The following is a 19351-nucleotide window of genomic DNA, read 5'->3' as shown; positions in this document are numbered from 1 at the left end:
CAATGATAATGCTAACATTAGCAGCAAAGCTTGAACCAATAAACATAGCCAACTTTACAAAATTCACTTCGTTGTTAGCAGGATTCGAACCTGCGAGGGGAGACCCCAATGGATTTCTAGTCCATCGCCTTAACCACTCGGCCACAACAACTCCATCCGTGGTGTTTGGTGCTAATTTTAGCAGCTAACAATGATAATGCTAACATCAGCAGCAAAGCTTGAACCAATAAACATAGCTAACTTTACAAAATTCACTTCGTTGTTGGCAGGATTCGAACCTGCGAGGGGAGACCCCAATGGATTTCTAGTCCATCGCCTTAACCACTCGGCCACAACAACTCCACCTGCAGTGTTTGGTGCTAATTTTAGCAGCTAAGAATGATAATGCTAACATTAGCAGCAAAGCTTGAACCAATAAACATAGCTAACTTTACAAAATACACTTCGTTGTTGGCAGGATTCGAACCTGCGAGGGGAGACCCCAATGGATTTCTAGGCCATCGCCTTAACCACTCGGCCACAACAACTCCATCTGTTATATTCTGTGCCAATTTTAGCAGCTAAGAATGATAATGCTAACATTAGCAGCATTGCTTGAACCAATAAACATAGCTAACTTTACAAAATTCACTTCGTTGTTGGCAGGATTCGAACCTGCGAGGGGAGACCCCAATGGACTTCTAGTCCATCGTCTTAACCACTCGGCCACAACAACTCCATCTGTCACATTCTGTGCTAATTTTAGCAGCTAAGAATGATAATGCTAACATTAGCAGCATTGCTTGAACCAATAAACATAGCTAACTTTACAAAAATCACTTCGTTGTTGGCAGGATTCGAACCTGCGAGGGGAGACCCCAATGGATTTCAAGTCCATCGCCTTAACCACTCGGCCACAACAACTCCATCTGTGGTATAATGTGCTGATTTTAGCAGCTAACAATGATAATGCTAACATTAGCAGCATTGCTTGAACCAATAAACATAGCTAACTTTACAAAATTCACTTCGTTGTTGGCAGGATTCGAACCTGCGAGGGGAGACCCCGATGGATTTCTAGTCCATCGCCTTAACCACTCGGCCATAACAACTCCACCTGCAGTGCTTGGTGCTAATTTTAGCAGCTAAGAATGATAATGAAAACATTAGCAGCAAAGCTTGAACCAATAAACATAGCTAACTTTACAAAATTCACTTCGTTGTTGGCAGGATTCGAACCTGCGAGGGGAGACCCCAATGGATTTCTAGTCCATCGCCTTAACCACTCGGCCACAACAACTCCATCCATTATATTCTGTGCTAATTTTAGCAGTTAACAATGATAATGCTAACATTAGCAGCATTGCTTGAACCAATAAACATAGCTAACTTTACAAAATTCACTTCGTTGTTGGCAGGATTCGAACCTGCGAGGGGAGACCCCAATGGATTTCTAGTCCATCGCCTTAACCACTCGGCCACAACAACTCCATCTGTGGTATTATGTGCTGATTTTAGCAGCTAACAATGATAATGCTAACATTAGCAGCATTGCTTGAACCAATAAACATAGCTAACTTTACAAAATTCACTTCGTTGTTGGCAGGATTCGAACCTGCAAGGGGAGACCCCAATGGATTTCTAGTCCATCGCCTTAACCACTCGGCCACAACAACTCCATCTGTGATGCTCGGTGCTAATTTTAGCAGCTAACAATGATAATGCTAACATTAGCAGCAAAGCTTGAACCAATAAACATAGCCAACTTTACAAAATTCACTTCGTTGTTAGCAGGATTCGAACCTGCGAGGGGAGACCCCAATGGATTTCTAGTCCATCGCCTTAACCACTCGGCCACAACAACTCCATCTGTGGTGTTTGGTGCTAATTTTAGCAGCTAACAATGATAATGCTAACATCAGCAGCAAAGCTTGAACCAACAAACATAGCTAACTTTACAAAATTCACTTCGTTGTTGGCAGGATTCGAACCTGCGAGGGGAGACCCCAATGGATTTCTAGTCCATCGCCTTAACCACTCGGCCACAACAACTCCACCTGCAGTGTTTGGTGCTAATTTTAGCAGCTAAGAATGATAATGCTAACATTAGCAGCAAAGCTTGAACCAATAAACATAGCTAACTTTACAAAATACACTTCGTTGTTGGCAGGATTCGAACCTGCGAGGGGAGACCCCAATGGATTTCTAGTCTATCGCCTTAACCACTCGGCCACAACAACTCCATCTGTTATATTCTCTGCTAATTTTAGCAGTTAACAATGATAATGCTAACATTAGCAGCATTGCTTGAACCAATAAACATAGCTAACTTTACAAAATTCACTTCGTTGTTGGCAGGATTCGAACCTGCGAGGGGAGACCCCAATGGATTTCTAGTCCATCGCCTTAACCACTCGGCCACAACAACTCCATCCGTTACATTCTGTGCTAATTTTAGCAGTTAACAATGATAATGCTAACATTAGCAGCATTGCTTGAACCAATAAACATAGCTAACTTTACAAAATTCACTTCGTTGTTGGCAGGATTCGAACCTGCGAGGGGAGACCCCAATGGATTTCTAGGCCATCGCCTTAACCACTCGGCCACAACAACTCCGTCTGTTATATTCTGTGCCAATTTTAGCAGCTAAGAATGATAATGCTAACATTAGCAGCATTGCTTGAACCAATAAACATAGCTAACTTTACAAAATTCACTTCGTTGTTGGCAGGATTCGAACCTGCGAGGGGAGACCCCAATGGATTTCAAGTCCATCGCCTTAACCACTCGGCCACAACAACTCCATCTGTGGTATTCTGTGCTGATTTTAGCAGCTAACAATGATAATGCTAACATTAGCAGCATTGCTTGAACCAATAAACATAGCTAACTTTACAAAATTCACTTCGTTGTTGGCAGGATTCGAACCTGCGAGGGGAGACCCCAATGGATTTCTAGTCCATCGCCTTAACCACTCGGCCACAACAACTCCATCTGTGGTGTTTGGTGCTAATTTTAGCAGCTAACAATGATAATGCTAACATCAGCAGCATTGCTTGAACCAATAAACATAGCTAACTTTACAAAATTCACTTCATTGTTGACAGGATTCGAACCTGCGAGGGGAGACCCCAATGGATTTCTAGTCCATCGCCTTAACCACTCGGCCACAACAACTCCATCTGTGATGCTCGGTGCTATTTTTAGCAGCTAACAATGATAATGCTAACATTAGCAGCAAAGCTTGAACCAATAAACATAGCCAACTTTACAAAATTCACTTCGTTGTTAGCAGGATTCGAACCTGCGAGGGGAGACCCCAATGGATTTCAAGTCCATCGCCTTAACCACTCGGCCACAACAACTCCACCTGCAGTGATTGGTGCTAATTTTAGCAGCTAAGAATGATAATGCTAACATTAGCAGCAAAGCTTGAACCAATAAACATAGCCAACTTTACAAAATTCACTTCATTGTTAGCAGGATTCGAACCTGCAAGGGGAGACCCCAATGGATTTCAAGTCCATCGCCTTAACCACTCGGCCACAACAACTCCATCTGTGGTGTTTGGTGTTGATTTTAGCAGCTAACAATGATAATGCTAACATCAGCAGCAAAGCTTGAACCAATAAACATAGCTAATTTTACAAAATTCACTTCGTTGTTGGCAGGATTCGAACCTACGCGGGGAGACCCCAATGGATTTCTGGTCCATCACCTTAACCACTCGGCCACAACAACATGACCTGCAGTGTTTGGTGCTAATTTTAGCAGCTAAGAGTGATAATGCTAACATTAGCAGCAAAGCTTGAACCAATAAACATAGCCAAGTATACAAAATTCACTTCGTTGTTGGCAGGATTCGAACCTGCGAGGGGAGACCCCAATGGACTTCTAGTCCATCGCCTTAACCACTCGGCCACAACAACTCCATCTGTCACATTCTGTGCTAATTTTAGCAGCTAAGAATGATAATGCTAACATTAGCAGCATTGCTTGAACCAATAAACATAGCTAACTTTACAAAATGCACTTCGTTGTTGGCAGGATTCGAACCTGCGAGGGGAGACCCCAATGGATTTCTAGTCCATCGCCTTAACCACTCGGCCACAACAACTCCATCCGTTATATTCTGTGCTAATTTTAGCAGTTAACAATGATAATGCTAACATTAGCAGCATTGCTTGAACCAATAAACATAGCTAACTTTACAAAATTCACTTCGTTGTTGGCAGGATTCGAACCTGCGAGGGGAGACCCCAATGGATTTCTAGTCCATCGCCTTAACCACTCGGCCACAACAACTCCATCTGTGATGCTCGGTGCTAATTTTAGCAGCTAACAATGATAATGCTAACATTAGCAGCAAAGCTTGAACCAATAAACATAGCCAACTTTACAAAATTCACTTCGTTGTTAGCAGGATTCGAACCTGCGAGGGGAGACCCCAATGGATTTCTAGTCCATCGCCTTAACCACTCGGCCACAACAACTCCATCCGTGGTGTTTGGTGCTAATTTTAGCAGCTAACAATGATAATGCTAACATCAGCAGCAAAGCTTGAACCAATAAACATAGCTAACTTTACAAAATTCACTTCGTTGTTGGCAGGATTCGAACCTGCGAGGGGAGACCCCAATGGATTTCTAGTCCATCGCCTTAACCACTCGGCCACAACAACTCCACCTGCAGTGTTTGGTGCTAATTTTAGCAGCTAAGAATGATAATGCTAACATTAGCAGCAAAGCTTGAACCAATAAACATAGCTAACTTTACAAAATACACTTCGTTGTTGGCAGGATTCGAACCTGCGAGGGGAGACCCCAATGGATTTCTAGGCCATCGCCTTAACCACTCGGCCACAACAACTCCATCTGTTATATTCTGTGCCAATTTTAGCAGCTAAGAATGATAATGCTAACATTAGCAGCATTGCTTGAACCAATAAACATAGCTAACTTTACAAAATTCACTTCGTTGTTGGCAGGATTCGAACCTGCGAGGGGAGACCCCAATGGACTTCTAGTCCATCGTCTTAACCACTCGGCCACAACAACTCCATCTGTCACATTCTGTGCTAATTTTAGCAGCTAAGAATGATAATGCTAACATTAGCAGCATTGCTTGAACCAATAAACATAGCTAACTTTACAAAAATCACTTCGTTGTTGGCAGGATTCGAACCTGCGAGGGGAGACCCCAATGGATTTCAAGTCCATCGCCTTAACCACTCGGCCACAACAACTCCATCTGTGGTATAATGTGCTGATTTTAGCAGCTAACAATGATAATGCTAACATTAGCAGCATTGCTTGAACCAATAAACATAGCTAACTTTACAAAATTCACTTCGTTGTTGGCAGGATTCGAACCTGCGAGGGGAGACCCCGATGGATTTCTAGTCCATCGCCTTAACCACTCGGCCATAACAACTCCACCTGCAGTGCTTGGTGCTAATTTTAGCAGCTAAGAATGATAATGAAAACATTAGCAGCAAAGCTTGAACCAATAAACATAGCTAACTTTACAAAATTCACTTCGTTGTTGGCAGGATTCGAACCTGCGAGGGGAGACCCCAATGGATTTCTAGTCCATCGCCTTAACCACTCGGCCACAACAACTCCATCCATTATATTCTGTGCTAATTTTAGCAGTTAACAATGATAATGCTAACATTAGCAGCATTGCTTGAACCAATAAACATAGCTAACTTTACAAAATTCACTTCGTTGTTGGCAGGATTCGAACCTGCGAGGGGAGACCCCAATGGATTTCTAGTCCATCGCCTTAACCACTCGGCCACAACAACTCCATCTGTGGTATTATGTGCTGATTTTAGCAGCTAACAATGATAATGCTAACATTAGCAGCATTGCTTGAACCAATAAACATAGCTAACTTTACAAAATTCACTTCGTTGTTGGCAGGATTCGAACCTGCAAGGGGAGACCCCAATGGATTTCTAGTCCATCGCCTTAACCACTCGGCCACAACAACTCCATCTGTGATGCTCGGTGCTAATTTTAGCAGCTAACAATGATAATGCTAACATTAGCAGCAAAGCTTGAACCAATAAACATAGCCAACTTTACAAAATTCACTTCGTTGTTAGCAGGATTCGAACCTGCGAGGGGAGACCCCAATGGATTTCTAGTCCATCGCCTTAACCACTCGGCCACAACAACTCCATCTGTGGTGTTTGGTGCTAATTTTAGCAGCTAACAATGATAATGCTAACATCAGCAGCAAAGCTTGAACCAACAAACATAGCTAACTTTACAAAATTCACTTCGTTGTTGGCAGGATTCGAACCTGCGAGGGGAGACCCCAATGGATTTCTAGTCCATCGCCTTAACCACTCGGCCACAACAACTCCACCTGCAGTGTTTGGTGCTAATTTTAGCAGCTAAGAATGATAATGCTAACATTAGCAGCAAAGCTTGAACCAATAAACATAGCTAACTTTACAAAATACACTTCGTTGTTGGCAGGATTCGAACCTGCGAGGGGAGACCCCAATGGATTTCTAGTCTATCGCCTTAACCACTCGGCCACAACAACTCCATCTGTTATATTCTCTGCTAATTTTAGCAGTTAACAATGATAATGCTAACATTAGCAGCATTGCTTGAACCAATAAACATAGCTAACTTTACAAAATTCACTTCGTTGTTGGCAGGATTCGAACCTGCGAGGGGAGACCCCAATGGATTTCTAGTCCATCGCCTTAACCACTCGGCCACAACAACTCCATCCGTTACATTCTGTGCTAATTTTAGCAGTTAACAATGATAATGCTAACATTAGCAGCATTGCTTGAACCAATAAACATAGCTAACTTTACAAAATTCACTTCGTTGTTGGCAGGATTCGAACCTGCGAGGGGAGACCCCAATGGATTTCTAGGCCATCGCCTTAACCACTCGGCCACAACAACTCCGTCTGTTATATTCTGTGCCAATTTTAGCAGCTAAGAATGATAATGCTAACATTAGCAGCATTGCTTGAACCAATAAACATAGCTAACTTTACAAAATTCACTTCGTTGTTGGCAGGATTCGAACCTGCGAGGGGAGACCCCAATGGATTTCAAGTCCATCGCCTTAACCACTCGGCCACAACAACTCCATCTGTGGTATTCTGTGCTGATTTTAGCAGCTAACAATGATAATGCTAACATTAGCAGCATTGCTTGAACCAATAAACATAGCTAACTTTACAAAATTCACTTCGTTGTTGGCAGGATTCGAACCTGCGAGGGGAGACCCCAATGGATTTCTAGTCCATCGCCTTAACCACTCGGCCACAACAACTCCATCTGTGGTGTTTGGTGCTAATTTTAGCAGCTAACAATGATAATGCTAACATCAGCAGCATTGCTTGAACCAATAAACATAGCTAACTTTACAAAATTCACTTCATTGTTGACAGGATTCGAACCTGCGAGGGGAGACCCCAATGGATTTCTAGTCCATCGCCTTAACCACTCGGCCACAACAACTCCATCTGTGATGCTCGGTGCTATTTTTAGCAGCTAACAATGATAATGCTAACATTAGCAGCAAAGCTTGAACCAATAAACATAGCCAACTTTACAAAATTCACTTCGTTGTTAGCAGGATTCGAACCTGCGAGGGGAGACCCCAATGGATTTCAAGTCCATCGCCTTAACCACTCGGCCACAACAACTCCACCTGCAGTGATTGGTGCTAATTTTAGCAGCTAAGAATGATAATGCTAACATTAGCAGCAAAGCTTGAACCAATAAACATAGCCAACTTTACAAAATTCACTTCATTGTTAGCAGGATTCGAACCTGCAAGGGGAGACCCCAATGGATTTCAAGTCCATCGCCTTAACCACTCGGCCACAACAACTCCATCTGTGGTGTTTGGTGTTGATTTTAGCAGCTAACAATGATAATGCTAACATCAGCAGCAAAGCTTGAACCAATAAACATAGCTAATTTTACAAAATTCACTTCGTTGTTGGCAGGATTCGAACCTACGCGGGGAGACCCCAATGGATTTCTGGTCCATCACCTTAACCACTCGGCCACAACAACATGACCTGCAGTGTTTGGTGCTAATTTTAGCAGCTAAGAGTGATAATGCTAACATTAGCAGCAAAGCTTGAACCAATAAACATAGCCAAGTATACAAAATTCACTTCGTTGTTAGCAGGATTCAAACCTGCGAGGGGAGACCCCAATGGATTTCAAGTCCATCGCCTTAACCACTCGGCCACAACAACTCCATCTGCAGTGTTTGGTGCTAATTTTAGCAGCTAAGAATGATAATGCTAACATTAGCAGCATTGCTTGAACCAATAAACATAGCTAACTTTACAAAATTCACTTCGTTGTTGGCAGTATTCAACCTGCAAGGGGAGACCCCAATGGATTTCTAGTCCATTGCCTTAACCACTCAGCCACAACAACTCCATCTGTTATATTCGGTGCTAATTTTAGCAGTTAACAATGATAATGTTAACATTAGCAGCATTGCTTGAACCAATAAACATAGCTAACTTTACAAAATTCACTTCGTTGTTGGCAGGATTCGAACCTGCGAGGGGAGACCCCAATGGATTTCAAGTCCATCGCCTTAACCACTCGGCCACAACAACTCCATCTGTGGTATTCTGTGCTGATTTTAGCAGCTAACAATGATAATGCTAACATTAGCAGCATTGCTTGAACCAATAAACATAGCTAACTTTACAAAATTCACTTCGTTGTTGGCAGGATTCGAACCTGCGAGGGGAGACCCCAATGGATTTCAAGTCCATCGCCTTAACCACTCGGCCACAACAACTCCAGCTGTGGTATTCTGTGCTGATTTTAGCAGCTAACAATGACAATGCTAACATTAGCAGCATTGCTTGAACCAATAAACATAGCTAACTTTACAAAATTCACTTCGTTGTTGGCAGGATTCGAACCTGCGAGGGGAGACCCCAATGGATTTCTAGTCCATCGCCTTAACCACTCGGCCACAACAACTCCATCTGTTATATCCTGTGCTAATTTTAGCAGTTAACTATGATAATGCTAACATTAGCAGCATCTCTTGAACCAATAAACATAGCTAACTTTACAAAATTCACTTCGTTGTTGGCAGGATTCGAACCTGCGAGGGGAGACCCCAATGGATTTCTAGTCCATCGCCTTAACCACTCGGCCACAACAACTCATTTAAGCAGCTAAGAATGATAATGCTAACATTAGCATCAAAGCTTGAACCAATAATGTAGCCAACTTTACAAAATTCACTTTGTTGTTAGCAGGATTCGAACCTGCGAGGGGAGACCCCAATGGATTTCAAGTCCATCGCCTTAACCACTCGGCCACAACAACTCCATCTGTGGTATTCTGTGCTGATTTTAGCAGCTAACAATGATAATGCTAACATTAGCAGCATTGCTTGAACCAATAAACATAGCTAACTTTACAAAATTCACTTCGTTGTTGGCAGGATTCGAACCTGCGAGGGGAGACCCCAATGGATTTCTAGTCCATCGCCTTAACCACTCAGCCACAACAACTCCATCTGTGATTTCCTGTGCTAATTTCATCTAAAAATGATACTGCTTCAAACTTTTTTCTTATCTATTTTCAAAGAACCAACCCCCCTGTGATAAACTTTGTTCAAATTTGCCAATCTCCTGTGAAGGACTTTGTTTAAGGAGCTAACCTTACGTCTTGATGCTAAAATTAGCAGTATTACTGATAGGTGGCACAACCACTAAAAAGCAAAAATGTGCTTTGGACCGGTTTTGTGTTTCACCCAGAACGTGCCTTGCTTCAGCTCAAGCTTAAGATCATGTGAATGAGACTACTACCTTCTTACTGGCCCGTATGCAGCCTACTTGCAGCTCTCTGACTGCAGGTCTGATGATCCCCATGCTATAGCTGGCTCGCAGTGTGATCAGGACTGGGATTTCTGTGTCTTCAGACGGTCCTGGTGGGGAAGAACAAAGAACAGTAACTCATTTTGTCGTCTCTTACCGTGGCCGGAAAATATCAGGCAAACTTCAGAGTCCAAACAAACTATAAACGCAAGAATGCAAAGAGCCACAACCTGAACGGTACAGACCAAAGCAATAATGCAACTAGCCGAAACACAAATGCGACGTTCCATGATGCTTTTGACCAATGGAGACGCAGGGATGAAAACTCACCAGCCTCTTATCAGGTGACCAGATGACAATTGGGGCACCTCAAGAGTGCCAATTGTATTCGCGACTAGTCAAAATCAAGCAACAAGTGCGTTACAATCAACGCAGTATTTAAAAAAAAACTTCCTCCGAAAAGTTAAAAACTGTGTATAATATCATTGCAGGGTGAGAAGAGCAGAGAAGAACACAGAAGCTAATGTACCTTGTTGACTTGCTATTATCGGCGGAAGAAGGGATTCAATCGGAACTGTGAGGGGGTCTCCTCCTTGTAGAAACATATTGTGTGAGGACGCCGCCCCCTTCAGATCCAGAACACACAGTTTACTCTAGGACCAAAAAACAGAACCACTCTTAATATGAATATTTAGGTTGAAATAACCAAAACAAATGTTGAAGGACCCGTTGGCCTATTGATCAATTGTGTATTGCTGTTATTGACCTTATTGACAAGTTCAATGGTGAGTTGATCGGAATAGTTGACAGACGGGTGATCAGGGTGAAAGGTGACAATGACATCCTGGCTTTGTTTTGCAGCAATGCTTCCCTCCACAGGCAAAACACTGAAAACGCTAAGCCCATTGTAGTTCTGGGTCCCTGTAGACAAAAGATAATGAACACTGTATATTACCATATTTTCCGCATGAAGGGTGCAACTAAAAAACAATTTCGGCAGCGTGCCTTGATAATCAAGGCGACTTGTATATGAAATTCCCTTAAGCACAGCTCCATCTCGTGGATGTATAACAGAAACCCCTACTACTACTACTACGACTGTTGACTGTTATTACTACAGCTCCCTCTAGTGCACAGGTATGAAACTGATTCCAGAGAGAGCCAAGAGGGTGCATGTTTTTTCTCCCAACTGAAACAGAAATCCACTTCGTTGTTGGCAGGACTTGAATCTGAGAGGGGATTACCCAATGGATTTTGAGAACCTGAGAGGGGATTACCCAATGGATTTCGAGTCCATCGCCATAACCACTTGGCAGCAACAACTAGCAGTGTTTATCCATCAGCTAATTTTAGCATCTGAGAATTATAATGCTATCACGCTGCTAAAATTAGCAGCAATGGCGGCACCAATCAAGATTTGGAAAAACACCTACATTGTTGACAGGATTCAAACCTGCGCGGGGAGAATCCAATGGATTTCTAGTCCATCGCCTAAACCACTCAAAACAATTCCATCTGTGATTTAGTGCACTAATTTTAGCAGCTAAGAATGATATTCCTAACATTAGCAGCAATGCTTGAACCAATAAACATAGCTAACTTTAAGAAATGTACTTCGTTGTTGGCAGGATTCGAACCTGCGAGGGGAGACCCCAATGGATTTCTAGTCCATCGCCTTAACCACTCGGCCACAACAACTCCATCTGTGATTGAATGTGCTAATTTTAGCAGATAAGAATGATATTGCTAACATTAGCAGCAATGCCTGAACCAATAAACATAGCTAACTTTACAAAATTCACTTCATATTTGGCAGGATTCAAACTCGCGAGGTTAGACCCCAATGGATTTCTAGTCCATCACCTTAACAACTCGGCCACAACAACACCAACTGAGAACATAGGAGCTAAGAATGGTAACATTAGTAGCAATGATTGCAACAATAAACATAGCTAACTTTAAGAATTGCACTTCGTTGTTGGCAGGACTCGAACCTGCGAGGGGATACCCCAATGGATTTCGAGTCCATCGCCTTAACCACTCGGCCACAACAACTGTGATAAGTGGGCTTCTAAGAATGATAATGCTAACATGCTTCTACCAAATAGATGGAATTTGTTTTATGCATCTTGCCCATTTTTTTTCATTTTTTATTACAAAACCTTGAATATGAAAATTAAATCTGCTGACCACATTTCTGTACAAAACCACTTATTTAGGTAATTAATAACCGATTCATTTACTTACCCACTACTGGCTGAATTTTGGAGTCCGTATAACCTCCCAACAGTAGGCCAACTCTCTCATCAGCACACCGAGTTTCAGATGGCGAGAGGCTATACAACATGGCCTTAAAACCCACCGCGACAGTAGAACTGTTCTGGAGCTACAATCAACAACAGGCTAAAGTTGAAAACAAACAACAAAACTTGCAGTTCATACACAGAAAGCATCAAAAGTATCAACTTTGACCTTGCCTTCAGGACATGTGAGGTGCTCTCCTTCTCCAGCACATAGCCAAAGTCCAAGAGACCTCCAGAATGGGAGGAGGTGATAGCAGGAACCACTCCCTCCCCCCTTAGAGTCACAGCAAGGGTCATCTTGTGACAACGGACCTCCAAAGTCTCGCAGTACTAAACAGGAGGAGATAGGACATCTCATGGTTGAAGTCTTTCTTCTGAGTGGCAACTGTGATAACTTTACAAACGTCGGTTGGTTTAATAATTGCACCTTTTTTTCCAACGTAGGACAGAAGGCCAACGCCAGGGTGTGTTTTTCTTCAGGCCCAATGGCTCGCAGAGCATTGAGAAGTAAAAAGGGACCATATATATCCAGTAGCGAAGATCTCAGCTTGAAAATACATGTGTGTATATTAAGAATAGTAAAATGGAGAACAAAAGACTAAATAGGCTTCTTGTTTTTTAGACAACTATAGGCTAAAAAATCTAACAGCTGGTCAGAGAGGAAAAAAAAATACATATACATGTTGCACTTGAGTACAGTGGTACCTCGACATATGAGCAATTCGAGATACGAGTAAAATTTCGAGCAAATATTGATCTTGAGATACGAGACAAATTTTGATATACGGGCAGACAGCGGACACGAGAGGCTGCTCATAAGAACATCATGGGCATTAACTTTCTCTCCGCAACTCCCTGGTGTAATGTCTCTGGTCGCAACTCCCTCTTTGCAATGTCTCTGCGAGCACTGGGCGGAGAGTTGCATTTTTTCAGTGTTTTTTTTCCCGTTAGTCAGTGAGAATGGCGGGAGGAGTATATACTACTTCTCGTTGGCAAGTGTTCGTGCGTTATCCTATTGTGAGGACATTTGTGTGCATCATTATGGGAATATTTTGAAGGGAATACAAACTCAAACAACCCTCGATATTGACTGAAAGTCAGTGTGGAGGCGGGGCAAAAAGAGCCAACCCGGGAGAAGAAAGGTATCAAAATTTAAAACAAAATTAGAATGAAGTTTAGTGTAAGGTTAGATTAAATTTATTTTGTGTCTTAGTACTATTAAACACATTTTAGTAATATTAAACCACTGGTTATGTGTTACTTTGTTAATAGATGGCAAATTAGAACAAATAAAACATTTTTTTCGAATCCAATATCCCGTTTTTGGTGTTTTTTCAGAGGGTTGAAACTAATTAATTTGCTTTTAGTTCATTTCAGAAAATCGACATACGAGCTCAGTCCCGGAACGAATTAAGATCGTATCTCGAGGTACCACTGTATTAGTCACAGGCCCAGCCAAACTATGAACAAAAGTGTGATTTATAATCCGGACAATATGATATGTTGATGTCAGGATTTGCGAAGCCCATGGCGGAACCTGTAGCTACTTAACATAATCCACTTTGGATATTTTTTGTAGATTTAAGATAATCATCCGTTTGTAGAAGTCAATTTCTCATTAATTTCAGCTTTGATGTCATCCGTACACATAATACTACTCTGTATATACTTAATTTGTAATGATAATAAAAAATAGTACCTCTAAAGATTCCTCAGAAATGTTCTGGACGGAAAACCTTTTAATCACTCTCTCTCCTAAAAAATGAGGGGGTCGAAAAACATAAGTTAACTTTTTGGGGCAAAAAAAAAAACTAGTCTGACCCACATGAGATCTAGCTGGCCTGCATGTGGCCCGCGAACCAAACATTTGATTTGACACCCCTATACGACAAAATACTCACCGACTGCTACTTGCTGGAAATCCAGGGCATAATTTCTTATATTGCTAGATACCACCACTAGAGGGGGCTGTACAGCAGGGCACTGCAGCTTCAAGTAGAGAGTATTAAGAGTACTAAGGACAGACATTACATGGGAGACAGTAAAAGTGGTATACACGGCAAAATGTAGACATTCAATGATTTGTATTTTTAATAATGCCAAGAATCATTTGATAACATTTGCTTATTTACCTCCACGTTGGCTGGGCTTGCCGGTCTTCCTCAGGGGGGTCTCCGTCGGACACAAAGCAGGGGATGGTGTACTCGTTGTAGCGTGAGGTGAAGGAGTGCAGCAGAGAGGCCCTTGCCTCCTCGAACCTTTGACCTCTACAAAAAAAATTCAGCACATCTCATTTGTTCCAGTGGGAGCAAATACATAATTAGCACGCAAACATGACATTTTTTTATTAAAACAACCCTTACCCTGCCTCGATGTTGTCTGAAGTTTGTATTTCTATTGGGGTAGCAAATTTGGGGGAAAACTCTGACATTTTGCTGGTCTTGGACAATTTCTTCCCTTTGCTAGGCTCCGCCTCCCTTTTTGCCTTTGAAAATATAAATAATATTAGTACCACTGCCCTTTATTTATCAACTACATACAGGGTCACCTGCTCTTCAAGGAGTTTTTTACTGTCTTCCTCATTGGTCTGTTTAGCTTTGAGAAGAAGACGGGTGGCTTCTTCCTTAATAAGACGATCTTCCAGCTTGGGTTTGAATGTAACCAAGACTAGACACCTCTGGATTGAAAGGAACAAGGGCAAAGATATGATCACTTTTGAGCAGTTTAATTTTTCAGTTTTTCCCAACCACTGTGCCATGAGCGATGGCTAGATGTTAAATGCCGTTAAAATGGATATCTAAATATAAATATGATGAAAAATAAGGTCATAAGGTAATATTACAAGATTAAAGTTTTTTGGGGTTCTTTAAAAAATGCAAATTAACCAATATACTGTGCTAAAACAACAAAATTGCAATAACTCCATTAACCATCAGAGTGTTCAGCATTCCCTTTAATGATACATGGCGCCATCTAGTGTTGTTTGGAATGGAAATAATGTCTAGACCCCGAATTTAAGACGACTGACTTATTTCAATGCAAAAAACATCGTCTAATATTCGGGTCAGTGCGCTATTTTGTGTTTCTTTCATTCCTGTGGAAAAAACTTTCATAAGAATGAGTTTATGTTGTAAATATAGGTGACCTAGTTTTAAATCATAAGATTTCCAGCCTTCTTATGGGTTTTGCAATGCAAAAACAGTTGGGAAACACTGCAATATTTTGATCCTAGAATATCACTTGTGATAGAATTCCAGTAGAGGGCGTCCTAACAGCGTAAGACAAAGAGACTTCACCTTCCCAGGTAGCAGGCGCCCTGCTGCTGGAGTGATCCTGATGCTGGAGTCTTGAGGTGGGGTGAAAGAAAACAACCTGGCCCCGGCGGACGGTCGTTGTTTAGACTGGTTTTGGACGGTTTGGTTATAAGTGAGGTAAAGGAGAGCGGTGGAGTGGTCACCCACGGCCGTCGGTCCGAACTGTACCAAAGAATGGGACAGTGCCAGTGTTGGGCAGACGCCCATGGCACGGCAAGCCAGGGGAAAAACTCTGAAGACAAATGCGTAAGAGATATTATTGATCTTAAAGTGGTCATTCCAATGACATGGTTCGAACCTGTTAATTCCTGACTTGCAGCTGAGATGGAAACGGTATTCTTTTGCTTTGTTGGCGCTGAATATAATGTCGACCTCTAGTGTTTCTTGAGGGAGAAGCGTGCCGAAACCATCATTAGGTTGGACGTCAATAAACTGTGGCGTGAGAAGATAATAGGAAACATAATTAACACCATTTTTTTTATCATAAGCTGATACCTTTTTCTCAGTGGCTTATTTACGCGTTCTTTTTCGTTTGTTAAAATTATTTTTTTTATAAAACATTCTTGTGCTGTCATGTGCTCCAACGCAAATGCATTTTTAGATTTGTGATAGTGTTCCAAAAACTCGGTTTCCATGTGAATAATAACTTGTAAAAGGAAGACCTTCTGCAGCCACTAAAAAATAACGAAAAATAACAAAAAAAACGAAAATTAACGAAAAATAACGAAAAAAACGAAAAATAACAAAAATAACGACAAATACTGACAAATAACGACAAATAACGGAAAATAACGAAAAATAACGAAAAATAACGACAAATAACGAGAAATAACGAAAAATAACAAAGAATGAATGGGTGGCCAGAACAATCGCAGGGCACAAGTGCGTTTTACAGCCTGGAATTTACAGTAGTTAGATTTTACAAAAATAAAAGAGCAGATTACAGAGTGCGATTCCATTTTTACTATCGGTGCGGGCTAGGGTTTGCAGTTGTATGTACATTGAAATCTACAATGCCTGAATGCGAATTTGGTAATGTAGTGCATGCAGTTGAAGTTTGTGAAGTGATTTTTTTTGCACTGTTTAGATGTAGTAAGCCCACCTCTGGAAGACCAACAAAGCCAAACTCTTGAGGTAGTAGAGACATGTTGGTTAGGCGAACACTGGTCTTGACTGACTGGTAGATTGAACAATAACCAAAATCCACCTCGCTCTGGTCAAAGTTCAAGTCTGACGATGTCACAATTGCTTGAACTGTGTAAATGACAGGCTGCACCTGGAAACACCAACATTATTTAACGGTTCAAAACATTGACAATTTTATACATTTGGCTTACATCACCAATTCACAGTATATATAAGTACTTTCTTAAAATCTTTTCACAGCATCTACATTTATATGTGCTTATCTCATTTTCATATATTGTGTATTGTGTATTTATACTTACACAACTTAAATGAAGATAAATAGTGTGTATAGGGCTAAAGTCAATTTCACTGTAATGGTCATCAGTGACTTCTCCTGGGGTTTAAAGTACCGTATTTTCACGACTATAAGGCGCACCCTCAATGAATGACACATTTATTTATTTTTCCAAATGAAGATTAATATAGTGTGTATAGGGCTAAAGTCAATTTCACTGTAATGGTCATCAGTGACTTCTCCTGGGGTTTAAAGTACCGTATTTTCACGACTATAAGGCGCACCGCATTATAAGGCGCACCCTCAATGAATGACACATTTTAATTTTTCCCCATATATAAAGCACACTGGATTATAAGGCGCCCTGTGTATTTTGGAGAAAATTTAAAACTATAAGTGCGCCTTATAGTCGTGAAAATACATTTCTTAAAGTTAGCTCTGTTCATTGGTTCAAGCATTATCATTCTAAAATTGCTAAAATTAGCACAAAATGCTGCAGATGGAGTTGTTGTGGCCGAGTGGTTAAGGCGATGGACTTGAAATCCATTGGGGTCTCCCCTCGCAGGTTCGAATCCTGCCAACAACGAAGTGCATTTTGTATATTACTGTTCACATTAGTCTATTCCATTAAAGGACCTACAACATATTTATTTTAATGAATGAACTAAATGAATAGAATAATTCAAGATGGGCGAGTTGTCTAAACTGTCCTTTGGCATCAAGCAGGGACCCACTTGAAATCATCTGGTTGTATTATCATGATCAATTTTATAAAGCCAAGACGTAAAAATCATCTCCCGCCAATCCACATTTCCTTGGTCTTCTGCAACTTAACTCTATTGCTGCTTTTCTGTCTTTTTTTATTGCGTTTTGGTATTTAGTTTTTTACCTAGGTCTACAATGTCTTGTGTGTCTTGTGTCTGTCTTGCTACTGCAACCAAGAAATTTCCCGAATATGGGATGAAATAAAGTTCTAACCTAACGCTGGAGGCTATGTTGGTTCTTGACCTTACGACAATGTACGTGCGCTCGCTTGTGTGTACATGCTTTAATAGCAGGAGCTTCGGGCTTATAGACGACACGTTGCTGCTCCACAGGAACATCCTGGTCCTATTTCTGGCTACTTGGCCCCTACTTGTCCGTGCAGATACAGGCTTTGGAGAAAGTGGCCGGCCATTTTGCCAAACAAAAAAGACTGGATCAATTTGTTTTTGTTTTACTGGGGGACCACATCTTTGTAAGCAGCTGCATTTTAGAATCTAGGCCTCAGTCAAGAGACATTTTCCTTTCGATAATGTGGAACAACCTCTATATGACCGGTTTGTAACACCCATGGAGCAAATAGAGCAAGGGTGTCAAACTCGGGTTGGTTCGCGGGCCACGTTAACGTCAATGCCATTTCATGTGGGCCGGACCATTTTAGATCTAAGGTCTAGATTTTTTTTTTCTAAATTGGATTAAAATAACTGGATAGAAAGCCCTAAATAGTCTGTTTTTATTGATCTAAAGCAATGTTTATTTGAGCTTTTTTTTCTTAGTATTGGAAAATGTCTTTTAATCATGTTTTTTTTTTATTTCAAATGGAAACAAAATATTTTTTTAAAGTGGAAAACGGAAAATATTTGTATATTTCTTTTTAGGTTTTACAAAATGCTTTTTGAACTAAAAACACAAAAGAAAAAGTGGATTAAAAAATTCCAGTTATTGATTTTAAAAAGGGGGAAAATCAGGAAATGTAATGTACATTTATCATCATTTGAATTTGATCCTAAAATAGAAACTCATGATTTACTTTCTCGGGCCGCACAAAATGATGCAGCGGGCCAGATTTGGCCCCCGGGCCGCCACTTTGACACCTGTGAAATAGAGCTTAGGGGCAGGAGGTAATTTTAGCTAGCCAGCTAAATAGGTTACAACCATCAGTGTTTTGATTTTGCTTGGGATAAGGATGGCAAAGATGTTGACAGGACCTTATTGCGATATAAAACAGGCAGTGTTTAATATATGTCAAGTATAATACAAACCTGTCCTGCTACTTGCACAGTCATTGGAACTTCCAGGACACCAGTTGCACTGTCAAAATATTTATCAGCATCTTGAGGTAAGGTGTTTCTGGAAAACAATGAGAAAGGAAGTGAATGATCATATTTCAGTCCACAATTAAGACAAAACTAAGATTTACCGGATTTTCCACACTATAATGTCTGCATCCTCACCCTCTTGCTACTGTGACAACGAAATTTCCCGAATACGGGATGAATAAAGTTATCCTATCCAATGCAATATACATCCACTAGATGAAGCTGTAGGAGTAGAAGTAGTAGTAGTAGTATTAGTAGTGGGGGGTGTTATACATCCACTAGATGAAGCTATAGTAGTAGTAGTAGTGGGAGGGTGTTATAAATCCACTAGATGAAGCTGTAGTAGTAGGAGTAGTAGTAGTAGTAGTGGGGGGTGTTATACATCCACTAGATGAA

The 19351-nt window shown here is 41.2% G+C and overlaps 1 protein-coding gene and 40 non-coding genes across 52 annotated transcripts in view; 1 reads left to right on the top strand and 40 right to left on the bottom strand.

The window, feature by feature from the left end:
• cfap74 (cilia and flagella associated protein 74) overlaps window positions 1-19351 on the bottom strand; it is a 184420-nt gene that overhangs the window by 29467 nt on the left and 135602 nt on the right. For 11 of the 12 annotated variants that reach the window (XM_077614077.1, XM_077614163.1, XM_077614095.1 and 8 more), the window contains 15 exons: window positions 18899-18986; window positions 16554-16727; window positions 15750-15883; window positions 15434-15683; window positions 14686-14814; window positions 14501-14622; window positions 14270-14404; window positions 14039-14151; window positions 13837-13892; window positions 12565-12684; window positions 12312-12467; window positions 12082-12220; window positions 10601-10755; window positions 10364-10487; window positions 9826-9944 (listed from right to left, as the gene is read on the bottom strand). In XM_077614077.1, coding sequence (XP_077470203.1) covers window positions 9826-9944; window positions 10364-10487; window positions 10601-10755; window positions 12082-12220; window positions 12312-12467; window positions 12565-12684; window positions 13837-13892; window positions 14039-14151; window positions 14270-14404; window positions 14501-14622; window positions 14686-14814; window positions 15434-15683; window positions 15750-15883; window positions 16554-16727; window positions 18899-18986 — 2014 coding nt within the window. Of the gene's footprint in view, window positions 1-9825; window positions 9945-10363; window positions 10488-10600; window positions 10756-12081; window positions 12221-12306; window positions 12468-12564; window positions 12685-13836; window positions 13893-14038; window positions 14152-14269; window positions 14405-14500; window positions 14623-14685; window positions 14815-15433; window positions 15684-15749; window positions 15884-16553; window positions 16728-18898; window positions 18987-19351 lie in introns of those variants that run through there. The other variant, XM_077614171.1, reaches the window with a different exon arrangement.
• trnas-aga (transfer RNA serine (anticodon AGA)) lies at window positions 70-151 on the bottom strand. Its single transcript has one exon. It is a non-coding gene; the product is annotated as a tRNA-Ser (tRNA).
• On the bottom strand, window positions 258-339 carry trnas-aga (transfer RNA serine (anticodon AGA)). The gene has a single exon. It is a non-coding gene; the product is annotated as a tRNA-Ser (tRNA).
• Window positions 822-903, bottom strand: trnas-uga (transfer RNA serine (anticodon UGA)). The gene has a single exon. It is a non-coding gene; the product is annotated as a tRNA-Ser (tRNA).
• trnas-aga (transfer RNA serine (anticodon AGA)) lies at window positions 1198-1279 on the bottom strand. The gene has a single exon. It is a non-coding gene; the product is annotated as a tRNA-Ser (tRNA).
• trnas-aga (transfer RNA serine (anticodon AGA)) lies at window positions 1386-1467 on the bottom strand. Its single transcript has one exon. It is a non-coding gene; the product is annotated as a tRNA-Ser (tRNA).
• trnas-aga (transfer RNA serine (anticodon AGA)) lies at window positions 1574-1655 on the bottom strand. Its single transcript has one exon. It is a non-coding gene; the product is annotated as a tRNA-Ser (tRNA).
• trnas-aga (transfer RNA serine (anticodon AGA)) lies at window positions 1762-1843 on the bottom strand. Its single transcript has one exon. It is a non-coding gene; the product is annotated as a tRNA-Ser (tRNA).
• On the bottom strand, window positions 1950-2031 carry trnas-aga (transfer RNA serine (anticodon AGA)). The gene has a single exon. It is a non-coding gene; the product is annotated as a tRNA-Ser (tRNA).
• trnas-aga (transfer RNA serine (anticodon AGA)) lies at window positions 2326-2407 on the bottom strand. Its single transcript has one exon. It is a non-coding gene; the product is annotated as a tRNA-Ser (tRNA).
• Window positions 2702-2783, bottom strand: trnas-uga (transfer RNA serine (anticodon UGA)). The gene has a single exon. It is a non-coding gene; the product is annotated as a tRNA-Ser (tRNA).
• Window positions 2890-2971, bottom strand: trnas-aga (transfer RNA serine (anticodon AGA)). Its single transcript has one exon. It is a non-coding gene; the product is annotated as a tRNA-Ser (tRNA).
• On the bottom strand, window positions 3266-3347 carry trnas-uga (transfer RNA serine (anticodon UGA)). Its single transcript has one exon. It is a non-coding gene; the product is annotated as a tRNA-Ser (tRNA).
• trnas-uga (transfer RNA serine (anticodon UGA)) lies at window positions 3454-3535 on the bottom strand. The gene has a single exon. It is a non-coding gene; the product is annotated as a tRNA-Ser (tRNA).
• trnas-aga (transfer RNA serine (anticodon AGA)) lies at window positions 3642-3723 on the bottom strand. The gene has a single exon. It is a non-coding gene; the product is annotated as a tRNA-Ser (tRNA).
• Window positions 4018-4099, bottom strand: trnas-aga (transfer RNA serine (anticodon AGA)). Its single transcript has one exon. It is a non-coding gene; the product is annotated as a tRNA-Ser (tRNA).
• trnas-aga (transfer RNA serine (anticodon AGA)) lies at window positions 4206-4287 on the bottom strand. The gene has a single exon. It is a non-coding gene; the product is annotated as a tRNA-Ser (tRNA).
• Window positions 4394-4475, bottom strand: trnas-aga (transfer RNA serine (anticodon AGA)). Its single transcript has one exon. It is a non-coding gene; the product is annotated as a tRNA-Ser (tRNA).
• Window positions 4582-4663, bottom strand: trnas-aga (transfer RNA serine (anticodon AGA)). Its single transcript has one exon. It is a non-coding gene; the product is annotated as a tRNA-Ser (tRNA).
• Window positions 5146-5227, bottom strand: trnas-uga (transfer RNA serine (anticodon UGA)). The gene has a single exon. It is a non-coding gene; the product is annotated as a tRNA-Ser (tRNA).
• Window positions 5522-5603, bottom strand: trnas-aga (transfer RNA serine (anticodon AGA)). The gene has a single exon. It is a non-coding gene; the product is annotated as a tRNA-Ser (tRNA).
• trnas-aga (transfer RNA serine (anticodon AGA)) lies at window positions 5710-5791 on the bottom strand. The gene has a single exon. It is a non-coding gene; the product is annotated as a tRNA-Ser (tRNA).
• trnas-aga (transfer RNA serine (anticodon AGA)) lies at window positions 5898-5979 on the bottom strand. Its single transcript has one exon. It is a non-coding gene; the product is annotated as a tRNA-Ser (tRNA).
• Window positions 6086-6167, bottom strand: trnas-aga (transfer RNA serine (anticodon AGA)). Its single transcript has one exon. It is a non-coding gene; the product is annotated as a tRNA-Ser (tRNA).
• On the bottom strand, window positions 6274-6355 carry trnas-aga (transfer RNA serine (anticodon AGA)). Its single transcript has one exon. It is a non-coding gene; the product is annotated as a tRNA-Ser (tRNA).
• On the bottom strand, window positions 6650-6731 carry trnas-aga (transfer RNA serine (anticodon AGA)). The gene has a single exon. It is a non-coding gene; the product is annotated as a tRNA-Ser (tRNA).
• On the bottom strand, window positions 7026-7107 carry trnas-uga (transfer RNA serine (anticodon UGA)). Its single transcript has one exon. It is a non-coding gene; the product is annotated as a tRNA-Ser (tRNA).
• On the bottom strand, window positions 7214-7295 carry trnas-aga (transfer RNA serine (anticodon AGA)). Its single transcript has one exon. It is a non-coding gene; the product is annotated as a tRNA-Ser (tRNA).
• trnas-uga (transfer RNA serine (anticodon UGA)) lies at window positions 7590-7671 on the bottom strand. Its single transcript has one exon. It is a non-coding gene; the product is annotated as a tRNA-Ser (tRNA).
• Window positions 7778-7859, bottom strand: trnas-uga (transfer RNA serine (anticodon UGA)). The gene has a single exon. It is a non-coding gene; the product is annotated as a tRNA-Ser (tRNA).
• trnas-aga (transfer RNA serine (anticodon AGA)) lies at window positions 7966-8047 on the bottom strand. Its single transcript has one exon. It is a non-coding gene; the product is annotated as a tRNA-Ser (tRNA).
• On the bottom strand, window positions 8154-8235 carry trnas-uga (transfer RNA serine (anticodon UGA)). Its single transcript has one exon. It is a non-coding gene; the product is annotated as a tRNA-Ser (tRNA).
• On the bottom strand, window positions 8529-8610 carry trnas-uga (transfer RNA serine (anticodon UGA)). The gene has a single exon. It is a non-coding gene; the product is annotated as a tRNA-Ser (tRNA).
• On the bottom strand, window positions 8717-8798 carry trnas-uga (transfer RNA serine (anticodon UGA)). The gene has a single exon. It is a non-coding gene; the product is annotated as a tRNA-Ser (tRNA).
• Window positions 8905-8986, bottom strand: trnas-aga (transfer RNA serine (anticodon AGA)). The gene has a single exon. It is a non-coding gene; the product is annotated as a tRNA-Ser (tRNA).
• On the bottom strand, window positions 9093-9174 carry trnas-aga (transfer RNA serine (anticodon AGA)). The gene has a single exon. It is a non-coding gene; the product is annotated as a tRNA-Ser (tRNA).
• On the bottom strand, window positions 9259-9340 carry trnas-uga (transfer RNA serine (anticodon UGA)). The gene has a single exon. It is a non-coding gene; the product is annotated as a tRNA-Ser (tRNA).
• On the bottom strand, window positions 9447-9528 carry trnas-aga (transfer RNA serine (anticodon AGA)). The gene has a single exon. It is a non-coding gene; the product is annotated as a tRNA-Ser (tRNA).
• trnas-aga (transfer RNA serine (anticodon AGA)) lies at window positions 11451-11532 on the bottom strand. Its single transcript has one exon. It is a non-coding gene; the product is annotated as a tRNA-Ser (tRNA).
• Window positions 11808-11889, bottom strand: trnas-cga (transfer RNA serine (anticodon CGA)). Its single transcript has one exon. It is a non-coding gene; the product is annotated as a tRNA-Ser (tRNA).
• Window positions 17379-17460, top strand: trnas-uga (transfer RNA serine (anticodon UGA)). Its single transcript has one exon. It is a non-coding gene; the product is annotated as a tRNA-Ser (tRNA).

The sequence above is a fragment of the Stigmatopora argus genome, chromosome 1 (assembly GCF_051989625.1).
Source record: "Stigmatopora argus isolate UIUO_Sarg chromosome 1, RoL_Sarg_1.0, whole genome shotgun sequence".
Lineage (NCBI taxonomy): Eukaryota > Metazoa > Chordata > Actinopteri > Syngnathiformes > Syngnathidae > Stigmatopora > Stigmatopora argus.
Note: the sequence above shows the minus strand (reverse complement) of the source record. Positions and strands in the feature narration are given on the sequence as shown.